Genomic DNA, 22,243 nt, shown 5'->3' on the forward strand with positions numbered 1-22,243 from the left:
GACTGAAGAGTGAGGGAAGGCAGAATTCTGAGTATCAGAGTGGATTTTGTTCTAATAAGCTCCCAGTGGGTCTGTGAGTGGGGTGGGATACATATATCCTTAGGCCTAAGCTGTTGTTTTGCAAGCGAACATACAGAGTTGAGGCGTGTACTCATAAGCATTGTAGCTAGGGTGGAGGACTGCCATTAGCTGCAATTTTTTGTTAGTTTCTGCAATTTGCTTTTTCTCAAGTAAATTCTAAAATGATCTAACTGGGAGAGCAAAGATAAGTAAGGGTTTGGTTTCTCTGATTACAGAGAAATTGTTTTAAATTTTAGAGAGTAAGGTAAAAGGATATGAGGTACAACAAAATATTGGTATTGCTTGCTCTGTCGAAAAACCTGGTTGTACTTGAAAAAGTATGAGCTCGGGATCCAGGAATTTCTCCCATCCAAGTATATCACCAGACCCGACCCTGCTTAGCTTCCGAGATCATACATTGGGCTTGTTCAGGGTGGCACGGCTGTAGAACGTGGACCGTGTCTCCACTGGGGCACGCACCCAGGACTTTCTGCGTGTAAAGAAGATGTGCTAACCGCTACACTATGGAACCACGTCCAGGATCCAGGAGTTTTGAGTTAGAGATGATAGAAAGTCACAACATATTGGGGCCTACTTATAAAATACAGATATTAAATTCAGTACTTTTGAAAGGTTTTCTAAATCTAAAACTCTTTCATCTCAAGTCTGAGTTCCTATCTTTGTCGTGTTAAAACTGCCATCTTCCATTAGCTCCTACTATTCTTAAAGAACTTTTTTTAGATCTGTGAACTTGGGAACTATATCTGAACTTGATCTATTCTTAGTACTTTGCAGGCATTTCAGAAGGAATAGGATGGCAGTGGAGTGAGTGGTGAGTTTAGATACCAGAATGACCCCATGAATGATATTAATTATAGGAATAAACAAATATATAAACAAAATACAGGATTAGGTAGATATTAGATACCTGAGGGCTTCCTCCATGAACTCCTTCAGAGGCTCTTGGCAATTGAGAGGTTTCTTTGGTTGGGGCAGATGTTTTCAGAGGAATAAGGGATAAGAACAACCATTTTATTTTTAAAAATTTTCAAAGTTATAGAAATAATTTATAGAATCTAGTTTTAAACTTGTGATATCAACAGCCTAGTACTGTGTGGTGCATATGGTATATACCAAACACGTATTGACTTGACTTTCTCTGGCATAGCTCCTCAATATCATTGTAATTTAGAATATTCCAAAACGCTGAAAACATTTTTTCATGAATCAATTCAGAGCTGGCTCCAGGTGTTTGTTCCTTCTTATGTTCACCTTTTACTTCTTCACAATATTTTTGCCTACTTTAGTATTTATTACGTACAGCACATGCTACCCTTACTCTGCTATCTGTTTAAGCTTTGTCCTTTGCTCTTTTTTTTAGCCCTACCTATTAGGGCCTTCAGCTTAATCATCCATGTCTGCTGCTACTAGATTGTCTCCCTAAGAACTCTGTAAGCCACAAAGTGAAACGGATTCGGATTTTATAGCCCTGGTGATTTTCCTTCTGGTGTACCACCAAGAAAATGCTATAGCACATGAGCTGATGAATCATTTTATAGGGCTTTTGCTTTCTTTTTTGTACTTGAAAAATTAGGTATGATCGTGAACATGGAAATGTCTCCTGTTACCATGAAGATAATATAACCATAAAATAAAATCATCAGTGTTAGCTTTTGTCTCTGGATAAATGTAATATGTATATTGTGATTTGGGGCAAATTGAGTTCCCCAGAGAACATTCATTCATGTAAAATTTCACTTCTACAAATTTCCATTGCTTGTACTGGAAGCTGACTAAAATTATTTGGCACCTGCTGCTGTGTGTCTGGCGTTGTCCTGGGGGCTTACACCTGTTAAGCCATTAAATCACCGCAGCAGGCTTGTATGGTAGGTCTGGATTCTCTCATTTTACTGAAGAGAGATTGAAGCTGAGTATGTTGAAATTACTTTTCTTATGCCACCCAGCTAGTAAAGCTCAAAGCTGAAATTTGACTCCTATTTATTTGGCTCTCCTTACAACAGGCTCCCTAATCGGAGATGGACATAGGAATGTATTAAGGCTTCATTCTGGATTTAGATATTGATTTGGATGAAAAATGAAGCTAACTGCCATTGGTTGAGATGGTATGCTGTTGGAAAATAATTGACCTTAGTGCTGAGTATAACCTGGCAATGTCCCAGGCTTCTGTCACATAGTGCTGCCAGATGAAGGGTTGCCTTGATCATTAATAATGTCATTTCTGCATAGTGCAGTTCCATTATATAAGAGAATGAATCATGGAAAAACAAATTCATATGGGGTCATAATATATATTTTCCCCAGCTTGTTTGAGGCACCATTGACATGGTTATTTTGTCTCCCAATTCTTGGCATTGGATTCAGGGCCATGATTCCCTAAGCTGGGCTCTTGGCTGCGGTCCAGTATCTGCCATTTGTTCCTGCCTTCTCCTTGCCATTCGGTACCTTCTCACTGATACTTACTCACGTTTTACTACTATAGTAACTTCTTAATTCGATCTCTTTCTTCTTTAGTATATCCTAAGTATTGCCAATTTTGGTAATTTTTTCAAAATACTAATTTTGCCTTAAAATATCATTATGTTTCCTACTCCATGATTCGATTTATATAAAATTTTTGAAATCATAAAATTGTAGAGTTGGAAAAGTGATTAGTGGCTGCCTAAGGTCAGGGATGTTGTGGTAAAGGGGGGACCTAAAGAGTATAGCAGGAGAGAAATCTTGATCCAATCGTTCTGTGTCTTGATTTGCAGTAGTGAGTACGTGATCCAAATGTGATAAAATGACATAGAAGTATACCCAAACTTTACACTTATGTCGATTTCCTACTTTTGATATTATACCGTAGGTACATAAGATGTAATCAGTTGGGGAAAATGGGTGGAGGATACATGAGACCTCGCTTTCCGTACTATTTGTGCAACTTCACGTGAACCTGTAATTATTTTAAAATAAAAATTTTAAAAAAGTATTATATTGCTTTAAAGTGTTCGAGTTCCTTTGGCTATCATATTCCTTAAGTTTCGTAATCTTCGTTTCCCTCCAAATTAATCATTCAAAGTTATTTTTCCTAGTTTTTTTCCCCACTTAAATCTTATGTGGCATTAACACAGTGTTGGCTTTTACCAGATTACCAAGAAGTGCTTCTTGAATTAATTGAACAATTAAATGAGCTTTATGAAAACACAGTATGTCGACACCCATCTTCCTTTCCTTCTCCCCTCTTTCTTGTCCACACTTAATCTCTCCCCAAGAACTGAGCAGCATGCCAGAAACTTGGTGGGATCCTGGAGACTTGGTCTTCCTGAGAGGGTTGCATTACCTGTGCTCACAGTCACAGAGCCCAAAGTCCAGTCACAAATTCTAAAAGGAAGTGTCTTTTGAGGACTTAAGACTTAGTGTCACAGGGTAGGATGAGCCAGGAAACCCAGGATGTGAACTGTGGTGATTATCGTCCATTCAAATTTATTGACTAGCTTTGTAGCCCAGTAGGTGATCTCTCTTTGTAAACATTCCATCTATCTGTACCTAAAAAGAAAAGGATATTCTGTGGTGGTTTTCTGTGATATCTATTTCAGATCTTCTGTGTCTTTAATGATTTTGTGTGTGCAGAGTAGGGCAGGGGCTGGATCTGTAAATTACTCAAACTTTGTTGTGAACTTATCTATTTCTCCCTTAAATTCTGTCAGGCTTTGCCTCATGTGTTTTAAAGATCTGTTAGGTGCATACACATTTATGATTTTGTTCCTTCTTCCTAATGAACTGACCCTTTTATCATCATGATATCTTTGTCTCGAAGCCTAACAATAGTAATTTAAGTACTTCAGCCTTCTTATGTTTACCGTTTGCATGGTATATCTTTTTAGTTCTTTATTTTCAATCTGTGTATGCCTTTACTTTTAATGTGGATTTCTTAAAGACAGCATAGATTTGCAACTTGCTTTTTTATTCACTCTGGTTATCTTTGCCTTTTTTCAGTATATTTAGTCCATTTATATACAATGCCATTTTTGCTGTGGTTGGATTTAGGCACCATTTACTATTTGCTTTTCTATTTTTCCCTTCTGTTTTTTGTTCCTCTGTCCCTGCTTTCTTTTGGATTAAATGTTCCAAAATGATTTTAGAATTACATGTCAATTTATCTGTTTTAACATTTTTTTTGCGTGTTTGCTCTAGGGATTACAATAATTTAAGTTTTCTTAGAGTTATTATTTAGGGTCAATATTATACCATTTCACATAAGATGAAAGTACCTTGAATCTATATATGACAATTCAGTCCCTCTCTGATGTTATGCTATTAATTGTCATGTGTATTTTAGTTACATATATTATAAATCCCACAATGAAGGGCTAGAACTTATATTTTAAACAGTCACATGTATTTTAAAACCATGAAGAGAAAAATAGTCATAATTTTATATTTATGATTTCTGGTGTTTTTCATTTCTTCTGGATATTTGACTTTCTGATAGTCAGCCTAGAGAATTTTGTTTGGCATTTCTTGTATCTTAGGTCTGCTGGGACAGATTTTCACAATTTTCTCTTATCTGAAAGCTTCTTTAATTATTGCCTTCATTTTTGACTGATGTATGTTCTGGATATAGAATTATGGGTTCACAGTTGTCGTCCCCACACCTCTAAACTCTAATGTTCTATGGTCCTCTGTCCTCTAGAGTTTCTTATGAAAACTCAACATTCATTCTTATTGTAATGCATCATTTTTTCTTAACTTGCAAAAATTTTTTCCTTATATTTGATTTTCAGCAGTTTGACTGTGGTGTAGGTGGCAGGTATAGTTCTTTGTGCATTCATCCTGTTTGGGTTTTCTGAGCTTCTTCAGTCTATACATCTACATCTTTCATCCAAATTGGGATATTTTCAACTGTTTTTTTTTTTTTCTTTCCCTGCATTATTCTCTCTCTCTTTACCTTCTAAAACTCTAATTACTCAAAACGTTTACTCTTTTGCTAATGATCTATTTTTATTTGTTCTTTTCTTCTTCAGGTTGAATTTTCCTTTACATCCTTAAGGATACTTTTATAATAACTTATTTTTATATCATTGTGGGCCAGTCCCAACACTTGGGTCAAATTTTCTCTTGAACATAGGTTAGATTTCCCTAGTTGTTCATATGTCAAGTAATTTAGAGTATAAATGATACTGTGCAAAGACTCTGTATTCTGTATGTTCCTTCAGAGAAGGAACTTTTTTGGGGGGAGGGTCTTAAGAGGCAGTTAATTTGGCAAACGTGAACTAAATTTTGACTTCTCTGTGGCAGGCGGCAGCTCCACTGATCCATTCAAAAAGTTAATATTGAATATGTACTGTGTGTCATGTACTGAAATAGGTGACTATGCTAAAAAATATAAGTAGATATGGACCCTAACCTAAAAAACCTGCAGTCTGGTTGACAGCCATAGAAAAGTGAAGAAATAAGTATGATAATTTCCCATATGTCATATGCGATAAGAACTAAGAGGCAGTGGGGTTACTGAGAAAGGAGTTGTGAAGCTGTTAAAATTCCATTTAAAAAATATTTTTGAAACAACTCAATTTTTCTGAGAACAGGAGGTAATTTATTTATTATTATAGTGATGAAGAAAGATTGGCTGATGAATGACTATTATACTGTCATCATTTTGTTAATTCTTTGAAGAAAAGGACATGTTTCAAAAGCACAGTATATTTTAAGGAAGCAACATTAAATGTTTAAATTCTTGACTGCCATACTAAACAGAAGGAATACTTTATTTTGGTAAGAAAAGATGATTTGATTAAATCTGAACACTTGACACAAATGATCATAAATTAGATAATATTAGACATTGCTGAAATAAAAAAGATCTATCTGTACTAAAGAAAGTCTCACTATTGGGAGAAAGAAATTTCAAAAACGTTTATACAAATGTATCTTAAATATCTGTAAGTTTCCTATGTCATGTATCTTAAGAATCTGTCAGTTTCTGATGTCAAAGAGGTTTTCCAATCCGTTTTGTATGTTATCTTACATACTTACATCTGTATAAATGAATGGGTAACATGAGGCTAGTTTTGTTTTGTAAAACCATATCTGCTATAGCAGTAACTTGAACCTTTTCCTTTTTTTTTTTTTCTGTTTTAACAGTGTATCCTATTCAGTCCATGTATCTGAAGATTACCCAGGTATGCTTTTCTTCTTTTCATTTTTATTACAAATAGTCATGTCATGATTCCTTTGAATATTTTCTTCATCTGGAGATGTAAAATGTATATGACTATATCTAGGGGTAAAGCATTGATAGGGGAAGACTTAAAGATATAGAAGAATTCTGCTGATTGCCTGTGAGGTACATGTCTCACTCTGAGGTGCAGTCTACAATCAAAATAGTTTCCCAATGAAAAGTAGTTTACTTGAGCCCAGTTCATATGATAGCTCCAGCCTAAATATTTACATCATTACAATTAAAGATCTCTAACCTGGTTGAGCTATTGGTTTTAGAACATTATTTAGCTTTTCATAATGTAAAAATAGTAAGTAAAAATAACAACTATAATAATAGCTAAAAATAACACAGCTAAATATAAATAGGTCTTTTTTTTTCATTTCTCTAAGTATAAACAATTCTCACAACAATCCTATGAGATTGTTACTATGATATCTCCATTTTACGGCGGAATGATGACAATGCTAGTAAGAGAAGGAGCTGGGATTTGAACTCAATAATCCAGAGCCTGTGGACTGTACAACTGGACTATACTAGGCTTTGTGCATATTCACAGCTGTCCTCTCTCTGTGCCCTGAAATATATTACCAGGTCCACAAACACTTGGCCGTAGAGTACAGAATATAAGATCACTGCAGACTGGTTTTTCTGTAAATTAAACAAGTATTTTTCTTCTAGGTCATGGTCAGTCATATTCTCTAGACTCACTGTAATCACATCAGAGCCCAAGATGTATAAGCTGACATTTAAGTCATGATAATTTGAAGACATCAACAAGATGTTTCGCTTTAGTATTTTCCTCAGAAATGACAGCTGTAATTTTATCTTGATTAAGAGCACAAGCACTGTAGACTTAGTAGAGATCACATATGACTTGATTAGCGTACCACAGTGAGAGGGTATAAAGTGAGAATCTATTGTTTATTGTATTCTGTGGCAAAGAATAGCAAATTTTAACTGCCTGTATTTCACACACACACGTGCATTTTTCACTCCAGTGTTGCTTAATAAAATCAGATGGTTACCAGACTAACTGTTGTGACCTGTCAGGGTCATAAATTGAAATCATAATTCCAATTCCTATTCAAATTTAGCTATTTTATTTACATCCTCTGCATAATTGGGATCATGTTTTTCTGTATAAAATGACTAGATTGATATAAGTAACTTTGATTATATATATTTTGAGTATTTTAAAAAAAATTAATTCCTAATGTGGTATAGGATATTGTAAAACATTTCTTAACATTTAAGCTAAGCATTTCCTGGGGCATTCCATTTGCATTTTGAATTTTAATCTTTTTATAAGATCAAGTGTTACCTTTTAAAGCAATTTTCTAATCATAAACTGCCTTACCTTTATTTTGGTATGATTTCCATATGTTGTAAGCATAGTATTTTATAAAACCGTTGTACATTTTTACAAGAGGAGTCATTTATTAAAGTTATACTTATTTTTAAATAGAAGTGTAAAAAGTATTCTAGGCAGATTTTATTGGAAGAATCAAGACAAAATATATTTATAAAAAATATTTTTTGTAGATGATTTTACAAACAGCTCTCTCATTTATTATGCTAGAATATGTTTTCAATGCTGAATGTTTGCCAAGTACGTTAGGAAAATAAAAGCCCCACTATTGTAATTATTGTGCTTCTCAACTGAGGCAGCTCTAGAGATGTCAGCCAGGAGAAGTGCAGGACTTTTAAGTCAAGATGATAGAAATAATGCCACAAATCAAAGGTCGACTTAAAGACAGTGAATTATTCTGTAGCATAGGAAATAGGGTAAAAAATGCCTTTAATAAATCAAGTGAACCAAATGTTTAGCTCCCTCTTGTGGCGAAGAGGTGTTACTCTGACTTTTTCTTGCCATCCTAGGGTCCCACTTAGAAATACAATACAGAAGAATTAAAATTTAAAAATAAAGCATTGGTTATCATTTGTGCTTTTTAAAATTAAATCCCCTTCTTGGAGCGGTTCGTAGTGAATTTCCAATATAATTTTATTTCTTAAAAGAAAAGGAGTATAAATAAAGCACGAGGATGGGAGAGATACATATAGTCTGGGGTAGAATTTTGAATTGGTTGGCCCTGTATGTTAAGTATTTCCATATACATAATTGAATTGATTCTAAATGCCAGTCTGTGTAGAGACAGAACAGGGGCTGTCATGACATTTTATACTTGAAGAAATGTCCTAATAGAGGTCAAATAGTATTTCCCAAGGATATGTTTGGTGGTAAAACCCAAATTTATAATTCAGATCTAATTCCTGTCACTTCTGGAGAAGAATTGGTGGTAGTATTTCTATGGAGCTTTTTTTAAAGTGAATGTTGCTATGATATTATCTTCCCAATTATTAAATTTTAATCTATATTCATTTGTACCGAGTTCAGTTGATATGTTTGATTTCTCAGATAGATAATATTATATAAAAATTATGTTTGCTCTCCCATTTCAATATTCATACCTGTGTTTTTTCTACTTTTGCACTGGTTAGAACTTCCAGAATAATTTTTAAAAATAGTTGTAAAAGCTGGCAGCTTCGTTTCTTTTCTCAAAATTAGTGAGCATGCTTCCAGTTGCTTTCAGAAAAGAAAATATTATTCTCATTTACCAAACTGTTTTTTTTTTTTAAGTATAAGTATTAAATCTTTATCAAATTTTTGTTTGGCATCTATTGGGGTACCATATATATGCTTTCTCCTTTAAACAGCGGGGTGACAAGGTATTAGCAGATACCTTAATGTGGATCTAAAAGATTTATACACATCATATACTTTGTTATTAAAGTATTCAAATTACTGCAAGAATTAAACCATTCTTTGACATTTGCTAAAACTTGCGAGCAAATTTTTCTGAGCCTTATATCTTTTCAAGGATGGTTCCAGAGCAGTTGTCATATTTTTCTTCCATGATTATTGTCCTGTTCTATTTTATATTTCTTATTCATTTTTTAACATGTCTTTGTGAAAGCTCACTATGTTGGTGAAATGTCCAGTATTTTTTAGCAAATTTTTTTTATAGTATTCAATCTATAAATCTAAAAGTTTTCTGCATCTCTGTGGTTATTTCTCCTTTCCCATTTCTATTGCTTTATATTTGTTATTATCTTTTCTCCCCTTTGATTTATTTTTCCCAAAAAGTTGGCCTGTGTTAAAAATTCTTTCTCTTTTATGTTTTTAATTTCAAAATGCACTAACCTTGATAATACTTTTATTCATTCCTTTTACTAATTTTACTCGGGCATTTTTTTTCCCTACTTTTCCTGGATTATATGGTTCAATGATTAGCTCATCATCTAAGTTTGAAAATAGGGAATTTTCCTTGCCCTATGGAAATGTTATCAGCATAATCTTCCAAATTTAGCACTTTACCATATTTATTTTTTTAGAATCTGATTTGTCATTTTATAACTTTAATCTCTTAATTAACCTGTGCCATCTATTGAAACTCATCGTAGTGTGCGTGTGTGTGTGTGTGTGTGTGAAAATTTAGGGGGTCTTTATTGAGTTTGAGGTATACAAAATAACATGTATATAAATGAAATACTAAATAATATGCTTGCTCTTCAAAATAAAGTGAATAAATAGAGCAGCCTTCAGGTTTACTTGTACTTCTGTATGGAGTTTATACTGTAGACAGTTTGTTATTTTGTAAAGGTAGGTATATTATAAGTCATAGATAATTGGCTTTGCCATAACAGAACAGCAGAATTCTTTCTCATCACTTCCCACCTTTAATTAGGAGGCTTACTACTGATGAGTGTGAATTTTCTCATCACTTTTATGTGTTCTATAGCTACCGCAATTGTCAAGTGACAATATTTTGATATTAAAAAATATAGCAAAGCATTGATATTTTGGATTCAGAAAGTTTTACCACTTACTAGCTGTAATATGACTTAAATAATTTGAGCAAGTTACTTCATTTCTGTAAGCCTTGGTTTCCTCATCTTTAAAATAAGGAAAATAATTGATTGGCTTGGGGGTTAATCTGAATATTACATATAACATTCAGGGAAAATATGCATGTTATAAAACCAATATTATTATTTATATTTATAATTATTTCTCTTAAGTTACATAGTAATGAATAATGGAGTGACTTTGCTTAAATTACGTTGCATTCGAAATAGAATAAAAGCAGTATTTTAAGAGATGCTTTTCTGTAGCTCTCTACTCATCTCTCCTCGGTTGTTTACAAAAGTTCCAGTAATGCTGTATAGTCTGGTAGGGAAGGGAAGAGAAAATATTTATCCTGTTAACAGCCTTTAACAAAGATATATAGGTCCTCAGCAAAACTTACACTTTAAAGAACCTAACTGTTCTCAGAAGTTGTAAGAAAAACAGTTGGCAGCTCTAGAGTCAAGTGAGAGAATTACAGTGAAGGAATTTGAGTTTCAAAACATTCTGTTCTGTCACTGACTCATTTCGTTACCTTAAATGCATTCCTTACCCTTTTTATGTCCTACTTTTCCATGTCTAAACAAAGGTGATATTATTATTACAGATGTCAAAATAGTTTGTGGAAGATTTGAAATAATTATTTAAACAACAACAGAAGAAAGCATAGACTCCATTCACACAGCTGGGATGATCCTCAAAGACCCTCAGAAAACTTCTTCATTTTGCAACTAAACAGACTGTGGTGTGGGTGTTTAATGGGATCAGCAGCTGGCCGGTAGCAGGGTCTAGAGTTGAGGTGCTTTGTCAGCTCTCCTCCGTTATTGTTTTTGACTTGGGTGTAATCTGACCTTTTACATCGTAAAGGTGATTTAATAGATCGTCATAAAAACTAAAAACATTTTGATTTGGGTAAATTAAGCCAAAAACAGAAATTAAAAGAATTGTAATGCGTAAATACTAATCAAAATACAAACTGATAGAAAATCTCTTGGAAAATGATATGTTTAAATACGTCATCCTGTCTTTCTGCATTATGCAACATGTATTACCAAATTATATCTCTTGAATCAAATCTCGCTGCCTTCCAGGGTCGACACTTTCCATAAGCCATTTGATTCTTTAAATAGAGCTATTTATTCCCCCGTTTTCTTAAACAGAAAGTTCTCATTTGCTTGCCTTTTGTCGTTTCATAAAATTCTTCTCAATCCATGACACCAAGATATTGCATGTTCCTGTGTTTGCTTTATGAATATTTGCAGATATTCCTTTGGGTTGGTGGTCAGCTGTTACTTCTGTTGCTTAGTGTTCCCCTTTAATACTCCACAAATTTTTCTCCATAAGTTTGCTTCAAGGAATCCGTCGTGCATAGGGAAAACCTAATTAAGTTGATTCAGTAGCAAATAACTTTGAATCAGTAAGATTCTCACTGAGGGTTTAAGAAATTTAAAAACTGGTTTTAACAGAGGACTTTTTGATCCTTACCTGAAAGTGTAAGGTTACTGACAGAAGAGACCCCAGATAAGCGGTCTCAACTAACATGAGACAAAAGTTAAACAGATTTATATGAAATCTGTTTCTTAATCTGTGGTCTCACTTGATAAACACAAAAATCTCACACCCTCCTTGATGCTACTTGAAAACAAAATAAGGCAAACCTGGTAATTAAAACAAATCGAAGTAATGAGGCAACCCTGTTTTATTTCAAATCTAATCCATACTTGTCTCCTCTCACCTTCCTGAATGTCTCTGAAAACCTTATGTCTTTCGAGAATCTTGTGTGGCTACATATGCTGTGAATACATATCACTGTCATTTACTCACTACTCAAGGTCTAAAAACAGTATGGATGTTCCTTTAGAAATAAAGTAATGCTTTAGATTTCTATCAGTTAAAAATCATATTCTCACTGGACTGACACAATATTATGAAAACTCGGCTCAAGATTTTTTATTGTGTATTTAGTCACTCATCAACACTCATTTCCCTGAACAGAAATTGATAACAGGCTTCTATTACGTGTCGGGAATATTTTATACTTTTATTTTTATATTTGTATTTTTTATATTTTATACATCATTGATGAGTGTATTATTGGACCATTTAATGAATTGGTGAAGTATTTGTCAAATAGTTGTCTCACAGATGCCCTGTAATCATCAATGAGCAAAATAGAATAAACAGCTGTGTTATGTTATATTACCATACACTTGAAGATCAGTATTTATCGGGGAAGAATCCTAAATTTATAAAAATGTTTTTTTCCAGAGTAAACAGATGATGCATAAGCAACTTAAAGTGTTCTATGCATTCGGCTTGTGTAGATGACTTAGATAAAATTAATTCGTGGAAGAAGAATAATTGTGAGACTTTATATCAATTTAAATACATGTATTAGAGTTCTGTGGGAGATATGATTTACAACAAAGGCTGTAGCTCAGAGACTTGATGCTGGCTCTTTTTTGTGTCCCAGTGTTCTTGTTTAGCTTCCCCCTCCCCTAACTCATTCTGCTTCCTGTAGAAGATAGGGATGTTGGAAAGGATGCTGTTCAGTGAGGTGGGACAGCTAGTTGCATCCAGCCGATTCATTGCCACATGGGGTGTTACAAATGTATTTGCGTTGTGTCTATTCCAAAGTCTCTATTTCTCTAGGAGATGCAGACATTTTTCAAGAGGCCCTTTATAATTAGTTCACACATAAACTTGCAATTTACTTCATTTTTTCTGACAGTAATCAGAACAGCAGTGTGTGCTCCATCAGTGTTAGAATTGATATAGAATTAACTTTATATTTTTATAAAGCATGTATTTTTTCGAGGTATTTGTCTTTAATTGTCCATATTTCTTTGCAGATAACACCTATGTGTCAAGTTCAGAAAATGATGAAGATGTATTAGTTACTACAGAGCCAATTCCAGTAATTTTTCATCGAATAGCAACAGGTAGTAGGAATACACTATTTTTTATTCTAGGTTAATATTTTTTTGCTTGTAGGTAGCTTTGTTGTTTGGTTTCTTTTAGCCTGTGTAACAGATATTAATCTTTAACAGATATAAATCTAGTTCTTCATACAAATTTTCTATCTAAAGTGCATTTATTTTTTAGCAGTTTCTTAAGTGCATAAATTTACCATGCTTGAAGAAGTCTTTTTAAAATGTATTATGTTGATATTTGCACTTATGAAAATATTTTCGTGCATAATGACACTGCTAGAGAAACAATATTTAAAAAGCATACTTAAGGCAGTCTAGAACCCATGAAATATATAATGAGAACTGAAAGAATTTGAATAGTGGTATTTTAGTTTGACCATATTTTTATGAGCAATGAAAAATCAGAATAGCTTATATACTATGTAACTCCCCAGCATAATATAATTTTAAAAATCCCTTAATTTCTTGCAAAAAAAGGGACTCACCTAAAGTGTTTTAATATTGAAATGTATGAATGTTTGATAAATAGTATACTGAAAACTAAAATGATGTTTTAATATAACTTTCAGAATTAAGAAAGACAAATGACATTAATTGTTGCTTATCCATAAAATCCAAATTACAGAAGGAAAATGGGGAGGTATGTAAATTATATTTTATGTTTCTTTAAAACAGTACAGATAATTTTAAAATTTACTGTGTATTTGTAGTTAATATCATAATTGTTGTTTAGGTTAAAATTGCACAGAGTGAATGAAGCTCAGTTTCATGGCTTATGGGGTTTATTGTATGAGAAGGGTAGTGGCCTAAAATTAACTCTGAGAAGGAAACTTCCTTTAAAATCATAGAGAGAAAGCCTGCTTTAAATCTAGAGTACATATAAAACCTTACTTAGTGTTGTACTATTCATTCTACTCTCCTTATCTGCACTGAAAATCACTGATGTAGAAATACTGTTGCTGAAACCAAAAACTGTTAGCATTGTATAAAACCCAAATTCCCCTTTCTGGGGTTTTTTTTTTTTTTTTTTTTAATTTTCCTTAAGAATTTGAAATTTAGTCTAGAAACTTAGGGATGATTACAAAGCATTGGTTTCATAGATTCTTGTGTCTAAAGGAGGCTACCTTTCTCCTAATTATTTTAACAGTGCCGGGAATAGGATTACCACCATTAGTTACTATAGATGAATTTCATCATTCGTGCTTTAGACACATAACAGATGTGGTTCAGTTAATTAGAAACTCAGACTTCAAGTTTAAGCATATTTAATTAAATATCCTTTTGAAATCTGAAATCAAAAACAATTTCAATATACTGGAAGTTCTCTTCATAATATAATCCATACTTATTTTCATAATTTGATTTTTATATTATTGGATTCAAAGTGTCTTTTCATATCATTGTACAGAGTAGGCAGTGGAAGAAATAGTCTGGGATAAATAATGCTGAGGAACTTCTTAATAAAAATTGCATCAGTATGAGCTTGTCAGATCTTTTATCAGAATAAAACCAAAGTTGTAATTGATTATACATAGTTTTTTATGTATACATCAAAAACTAAATTGTGTAACTCAGGATAAGCAAAATAGCATTTTTAAGAAATATGTACATAGAGTTTAATGAACCCACAAAACTGTCTCTTACTACCTTTTGTTTTTGGTTCCTATTACACCAAGAATGTTTTCACGTAAAATCCATGTGATATGAACAAGTCCTCCTGTTATGGCCACTTGATATACTGTCTTTTCAGAAAAAGGTAAACTGGTTTTTAAACATTGACATTGTCTTCTTACTATATCATTTTAAGGAGTCAAGACAAAATAGTACAGTGGAAGAAGATTCTGAAGGTGATAATGACTCTGAAGAATTCTATTATGGAGGACAGGTAAGCACACCAGGTCCTCCAAACATCCACGCTCGAAGTTAGTGATAGCCATCTACGTGTCCCGGTGGGAATCTGTGCTTCTGATCAGAGGGAGCTATGTGTTTGTTCATGGTTCTGTAACTAGGAAATGTGTATAATCTATTTGTTTCTCATATTCTACAAATTTTCAGAAGTTAAGGTTACTTTTGCAATTCTTTGACCGTAATCGTTTACATTGAAGTTGTCTTACTACTGTGTGATTTTGCACACAGCATTTCATTATGTTTTTGACTTTCTACATTTCTTAAGTGTATCGTGCTCAGTCAGCATTTTGAAATGATGACAGTTCTAATAAAAGCGTGCATCATTAGTTTCAAACAGATGATTAACCTTTATAAAACTTGATGGGCCCTAATTATTGAGCATCTCCATTATTTACATTCATTGTTTTCCTTTTCCTCTTGTACTAATGTAAAGTGTTTATTGAAAAGTTGTTATGAAGAAACATTGTAATTTATAGACATGAAAATGGCATAGCCACATGGGTATATATTTTTTGTTCTAGGATTATGTTAAAATTTTAAACGGAGCCATTAATTTTAGGATATAGCTATATAAGATGTCTTGTTCTGTTTCTGTAAACTTGATCAAATATGCTTTGTAACTTGGATGATATAAAGAGAAGATAATATGTTAAAAATGAGATCGTGCTTTAAAAAAGTACTTTAAAGCCAAAGTTTATTACATAAATGAATGCAAGTCAATTTATTCATTCAGAATCAAAAATCAGTAATTTGTCACCCAAGCATATGCAAGGTAGTAGAGTTAGGGACCTAAATAAAACTAGGTTTCTTCTCTCCAGCATGCCTTTCCAGCAATGGGATACTTTATCTAATGATTCTTTAACCAATGTAACATTTTAACATTATGCAAAGTAATTCTTCCAGTTTTGATTTGTGTTTTCACAGCTAATTCTTACAGAGAGGAAATAAATGCTTTTCTTCAGTCTAGCTAATCAGTCTAGAAGTTTTTTAGATTATCTGCCAGACACTTATTTCACTCCTCTTAACATTTGCATTTTCTTTGTATCAAAGCAATCTAATTTTGCTTTTTAAACATGATAAATTATTCTAGACATATGTGAACTTAAGAACTGACGTGAATATGTTGCCGAATTATCTATATTTTTTAATGAAGGTGACAAAGAAAATGTCCATGGCAGAACCTATGCGGTGACCTGTCCAAGAGATAGTTTGTTTTTTTGGTTCTTTTGATTCTCTTTACCCCTAAGTCACTGCTAAACCATCCCTTTTCACCAGGTGAACTATGACGGGGAACTGCACAAGCACCCACAGCTCGAAGCTGATTTGTCAGCAGTGAGAGAGATATATGGTCCACATGCAGTTTCTCTAAGGTAAATAAATACTTTTGGTGAATAAAAATTAACATTATTTGGTAAGTCATTGGGATTTTCTATTGGAGTTATTTAAGTGGAAATTTTCTTGAGCTTAATTATGTTTGAAAATATTTGAGAGATTCTGTTGTGTTTCTACTTATACAAAATGGCATATTTATGGCTATATTTGTGTGTGTGTGTGTGTGTGTGCATTAAAGAAATTAGTTATTTAGGAAAGGTAATTTGATAAAATATCAGTCTTAAGTAGTGTCACAATCAGTTCCTATAATAGATTTGGCCAGCTGGGCCCATGCTGTTATCATAAATCAAGAGCACATTCATGTGAACAATGAAAGTAAATAATGCATAATGACTGGTAACCAAATCACATTGTGATATGTCATCTGGCCCCTCAAAAACAGAAAGGGGAAAAAAAAGACATAAATTTGCCCAGTGTTTATTTGAATGATAATGTATTTCATTCTGCCTTTGCTTAATATATTATTTGGTGATAAATTTCCAGACCATTTTTTTATTACTTTTAATCATTCAGAAGACTCCACCATCCTTATTTACCTTTCTTTACCCTCCTAATTTAAGAGAAACCCTTTTCTGCCACCATACTAGTTACCTTCCATGATCTGATTATTTCAGATTCCTGTTCTTTGCCTCCTTGGAATTCCAGAATCCTCTCCCAACCTGACCTCTATTCCAGCCTTATACACCAAAGCCAGAATTTGTTGCCATCCCCAAATGTGCTATATTCCCTCTTGACATTGGACATTTGAACAGGCATTTCCCTTATCAAGCAATGTTTCACTCACAACCCCCATTGCTCTCTTTATTCAAGCCCCAGTCCAAAGGTCAGCTTTTCTTTGAGCCTTCTTTGAATCTCCAATGCAGATTAGTTATTCTGCCTCTTGGGCTCCCATCACATTTGGCTCTTACCTCATTTATCATACTTCCCTTGTCTTGTAATTATTGGTTTACTTCTTTCCTGCTAGACTGAATTCTGTGGATCCTGGGGCAGCACAGTTTGTGTGTGTGCACGCGCGTGCATTATTTTGTTTTGGTTTGGTTTTTAAGCACGCTTGTATTCTGGTATTTAGCATAGCACAAGGCATATATGAAATACGCTCTGGTGGATTCTTGTTTGTTTTCATCGGCAACATCTATGAAAGATGTTCCAATTACCTGGTTATTTAGATAATGTGAACATCTCTTTCCAATGGACATGTCCAGATTTGGAAAGAGCAAATAAGTACTTTTAGTTGGGAAGTACAACACAGCTCTAATTTATTTATAATTGCCAAAGTTTCGTTTTAACTGTGGAAATGGAAACTGACAGCCTCCTGCAGCCTAAATAAGCTGGGGCTGTATTCCTAAACCCTCCCTCCCACTCCTGGAGTTATATTAGGCTGCAATTGAGTGAGAGTGATTTGAATTATAATTGGAAAAGCAAATCTTTGCAATTTTCAAAGTTTCAGCAAATGAGCTGTGATCATTTCATTGTTGACCCCTGCTATGGCTCGAGGGTAGGAAATAAAGATATTCAATAAGTGGATAAATGAAGAAGGCATTAGTAACAATCAATAAATAGTCTAAAACAATGACTAATTTTTTAACTTTAGTTGAACTTTGCTTGAAAGCTTAAAACTTTAATTACAGAAATTTAACCTCCTTCTCCACTGGAATAAAAAAAGGCTGTAGGATATAATTAATCATACAATACAACATAGAATTCAACTTCTTTTCATTTGAAATATGTATTTTTGTTTAGAGGATTATATTAACACATGTTGATTGCTCTTATAGTTTAAGACTTTCTTTAAACACATACTTTCATGCTATCTAGGCCCCAATTATATTGTCACGTATATATGAGTTTTTTTGGTTTCATCAGCAAGCATTTATATTAGTATTTTACATATTAGTGAAATTATTGATAATTTATCAACTGTTGAAATTATATAAATATTTGGAATTTTATTTAAAGGAAATATCTAAAGCCATAAATGGTTTTGATTCTTTTTCTCCTTGCTTATTTCACTTATAAGTTTTGATCCAATTTAAATCTTAATGAATGCAAGCCATGTTCTTGCCTGCTCTAGATTTTCTCTAGCTACAGAGGATGTTTCCAGAATAAATAACCTCCCAGAGGTCTAATGATAGAAAGGTGAATCTCAGCAGGACTAGTTTGATTTACATAAAATAAATAAGAACGACTTTACTGTCTAGTCTCCAATACTGAGGACTGGACACATGGGAAAAGGAGTAGTTAGGCATAAGGTCTTAGAATCATCTGCCTTGCAAAGTTCTAAGTCTGTTGAAAACAGACTGTTCTAATTAGCTGTTCTTTTACTTAATTGAGGTTTATAAGAACTTAATGGAGTTTGAAGAACAAAAGTACCTCAATATGCATAATAGTCTATTCGGTGTCATTTTTTTAATGTGACATCTAATGAGAAAGGCAGCTAACCACATCTGAGTTCTCTGTAAGAGATGGAAATAACTGAGATTGCCTCAACTGAGGCAAAACCTTCTTAAAAGGTCGAAGAAGAATATATGAAAAACGACTGATGATAAATTTATTAAAGTAGATAATTTCAGCTCTACCTAGCCGTATCATCCAAAAGCAGAATACTGGGTGTATCGAACCGTACTTGTAAACGCTGATGACAATTTTGATTCATAAGCTCTTGTACAGGAAGTGGGTTAGGTCTCTTGGGGAATGTTATTAACCCTATGATTAGTCTGAATATGTCTCATCTTGAATCATGCAACAAAATGAGGATGCTTTATGCTTTATATTATAAATTTACTACTATAGTCAAGTATTTATAAAAAAAGAAAATTGATCTGTGCCATCTGAAAATTTGAGATTAACATCTGTAGAAGACTAAGGAATTACAAGTCAGAGAATTCTCATTTGGTCAGGAACTATATGATGATTCTGATCATTTGCTTGTGATGTTTCAAACTTCCACCTCATATAAAGTATTGTTTGCTATATGATCGTATCATCTTCCATTTTAAAATTGAAGCCATAGGAGTAATAGTCTATCCTTTTAATTGTGACTAATACATAATAGAGATTGGAATAGTTCAAGATTGTGCCTGTTTTATGTTTATATCACTTTTTGTGGATGGACAATCACAATAGGGCCTTTTGGAGCTGACATTTGGGAGGGCACGGTGAGGAGTTTTTAAGGTTTGAGAAGCCTATACTACTGTATTCAGACTCACCTCCCAAACATATAGCTCGAAAAAAAGAAAAAAGAAAAAAAGAAGGAGAGAGGGAAAGGAAAGGAAGGACAAATTTTTGCCACATAAACCGGGATGGACCATTTAATTTCTCCGGATTTCTAGGTTTTTATTTGTAGTGACCAGTAAAACTGTTTACAAATCTTCTAGTTCTCTTCTGGCACATGGTAGGATTGTGTTTCCCTTGCTGCTTTTCATGTTAGACATGGACACAGAACTAGTTCTGGTCAGTGAAATGTGAGCATGAGTGCTAATGTGTGAATTCCCGTACCGTCTGGACTCCGTCATTCTGGGCCCCTTAGTGAATGCAATGAGCAACATTTCAGCCCTCTCCCCTGAGTCCATAGTAATCATGTAGTGGGACTGAGATACAGATCCTGTTTTATTGTAAAACACGGAGATTTTGAAGATGTTTATTACTCCAATAAAGCTTAACCTGCACTGAAATAAATCATTTATCAAAAGATCTTGGTTTGGCTGTTGTAATGTTTTATCCAGCCTATTGTTTCTCTCAATTCTGCCTCCAGAACCTAAGAAAAAAGCAGTCCGACTCTGAAAACCAGCGGAAAGTGATGACAGGTGGCACACCAAAAAAATAATTAATAAATAAATAAAAATTAAAAATTAAAGAAGAAAAAGAAAGAAAGAAAGGAGAGAGTATTTTCCAAAAACACTGGTACATAATCTAGACCTAAGCTTCAGCATGTCAGATCCCTGATAGTCACCTCAACTCCAACACCTATATTATCCTCAAGCAAAACCAAGGATTTTTAAGCTAAGGGCAGAGTTGTAGCAACTGTTTATACTGAACCTCTTATACACTATTATTTTATCTGGGTTTTCTTTCTTTCTTGGATCTAATTTTTAAATTCCTCTGAGCCTTGTTTTCCTTTAGAGAAGTATATATCTGTCTTGGATACAGTCTTGCCGATGCTTTAATCTGCCAAGATTTCTGACTACTGAGTTTGCATATTTCTTGGCCCATTCACAAATATCTCTCCCACACTGAGCAAAAAACACATTGAGAAGGCATGCAGAGATAGACATGCAAGCTGTTGAGTTTCAGATGTCATAGGAAGACATGTTTCTTCACAAAATAAATCTCTTCTCAAAATATAGCTGACCAGTTGTTGAAGGCAGAAATAACTAAATAGTAATAGAGGTTTATTTCCCAACAACATTAGGTAGAATTTCATGTACGTGTGTGTATATGTATAATTTCCTTGACAGTTAAGAAGGGAAAGCTAAATGTATAAAATATATTTTTATAACCACACAATCACTGCTAATTTTGATCAGATAATATTATAAAATATCACAGTACTATCATGAATAGGCTATAGTTTTACATAGAAAAGAGGACCATTACAGATGGTCTAATATTAAATATATTGTGAGTATGTATGTCATGTCTCATTAACAAGGATGTTGACTTGGTTAATCCATTAAAAAACAGGAGACTAGATTGCCAAGAATTCTAACACAAAGTGCTCTCAAAAATACATGTTCATAGAAAAATATATTTCATATATGTTCTTAAATAAACGGTCATATGTAAATATCAAAAAAAAAAAAAAATCAAACGGCCAAATTTCAGGAAATGTTAATTCAAAAAAGTAGCTGAGATGTCTGGAAAGAAATTTATGGACAATGTCCTTTCAAACCCTATCTTTCAGAGTGAAATAACTGCATTAGATCATTTCTGTGTTGTTTTCCTTATCCTAAAACAGTGTTCAGGTTCAATTTGATGTGATCTCTTAACAGTGCATAATACAGGCAGTGCAGGAAATTATTTTGAATTATTATAAACCCAATACAGCATTCGGTACACAATCAGATATCTAACTTCACAATTCAAGTAGCATTCATATTTGAAGCATTTGCCTTGATTCTGCATTTGCTGTTCATGAGATTGGGGCTACTGAAAGTTATTCAGATATAGAAGCAATCCTGATGACTGGGTCACTGCATCTGGACAGACTGTAATCACACTTTCTGTAATCTTGCAGTGGGAAACATGAAATTACTGGCATTATATAAAAAGGGCATCACAACGGAAATTGGTTTGCATATGCAGAGCATTGTGAATTCTTTGAAGTGTGGCATAAAAACAAAAAGTGTAACTATTTACAGATCTACACCTGCAAATCCAATTAATTGCAAATCTTTAATGCCTCTGCCTCCTTAAAATTCTATATTTGTGCTTTGCTGTGGTGGAGAAGAGCACTTGGAACCCTTTATTTCCTTTTTTTTTCCTTTGAAAGAAATGGATAGTGTTAAAAATTTGGGGAGAATACTAACTTTTAACCAAAAAATGTTGAAGAAATTATGTGAATACTTAAAATTCACATACTAAAGTTTTTAAAAGAATGTATGTCACATTCTGATGCACAACGTGGTAAAATTCAATTAACATGGTCTGGAAATTTATTTATGAAGAAAACAATTGTGGATAAGGTTTTTTACTGATTTTTGTTACCTCTGATTTCTTTCTCTCTGCTTCTAAACATACCAAGCCTTGCCATTATAAATAAATCCAAATAAAGGTTATTCTTCCCTATAAAATTGGCAAAGATGGGTGAAAAAAATGGCTGATAAT

At 33.4% G+C, this 22,243-nt stretch overlaps 1 protein-coding gene across 1 annotated transcript in view; it reads left to right on the plus strand.

Annotated features, from left to right (window-relative positions):
* Window positions 1-22,243, plus strand: part of PARP8 (poly(ADP-ribose) polymerase family member 8) — a 146,450-nt gene that overhangs the window by 71,472 nt on the left and 52,735 nt on the right. The window contains exons 4-8 of the mRNA XM_025047219.1: window positions 6,205-6,242; window positions 13,040-13,129; window positions 13,690-13,760; window positions 14,928-15,005; window positions 16,304-16,398. Of these exons, the coding sequence (XP_024902987.1) occupies window positions 6,205-6,242; window positions 13,040-13,129; window positions 13,690-13,760; window positions 14,928-15,005; window positions 16,304-16,398 (372 nt within the window). The remainder of the gene's footprint in view (window positions 1-6,204; window positions 6,243-13,039; window positions 13,130-13,689; window positions 13,761-14,927; window positions 15,006-16,303; window positions 16,399-22,243) is intronic.

This window comes from Pteropus alecto, unplaced genomic scaffold, assembly GCF_000325575.1.
Source record: "Pteropus alecto unplaced genomic scaffold, ASM32557v1 scaffold73, whole genome shotgun sequence".
Lineage (NCBI taxonomy): Eukaryota > Metazoa > Chordata > Mammalia > Chiroptera > Pteropodidae > Pteropus > Pteropus alecto.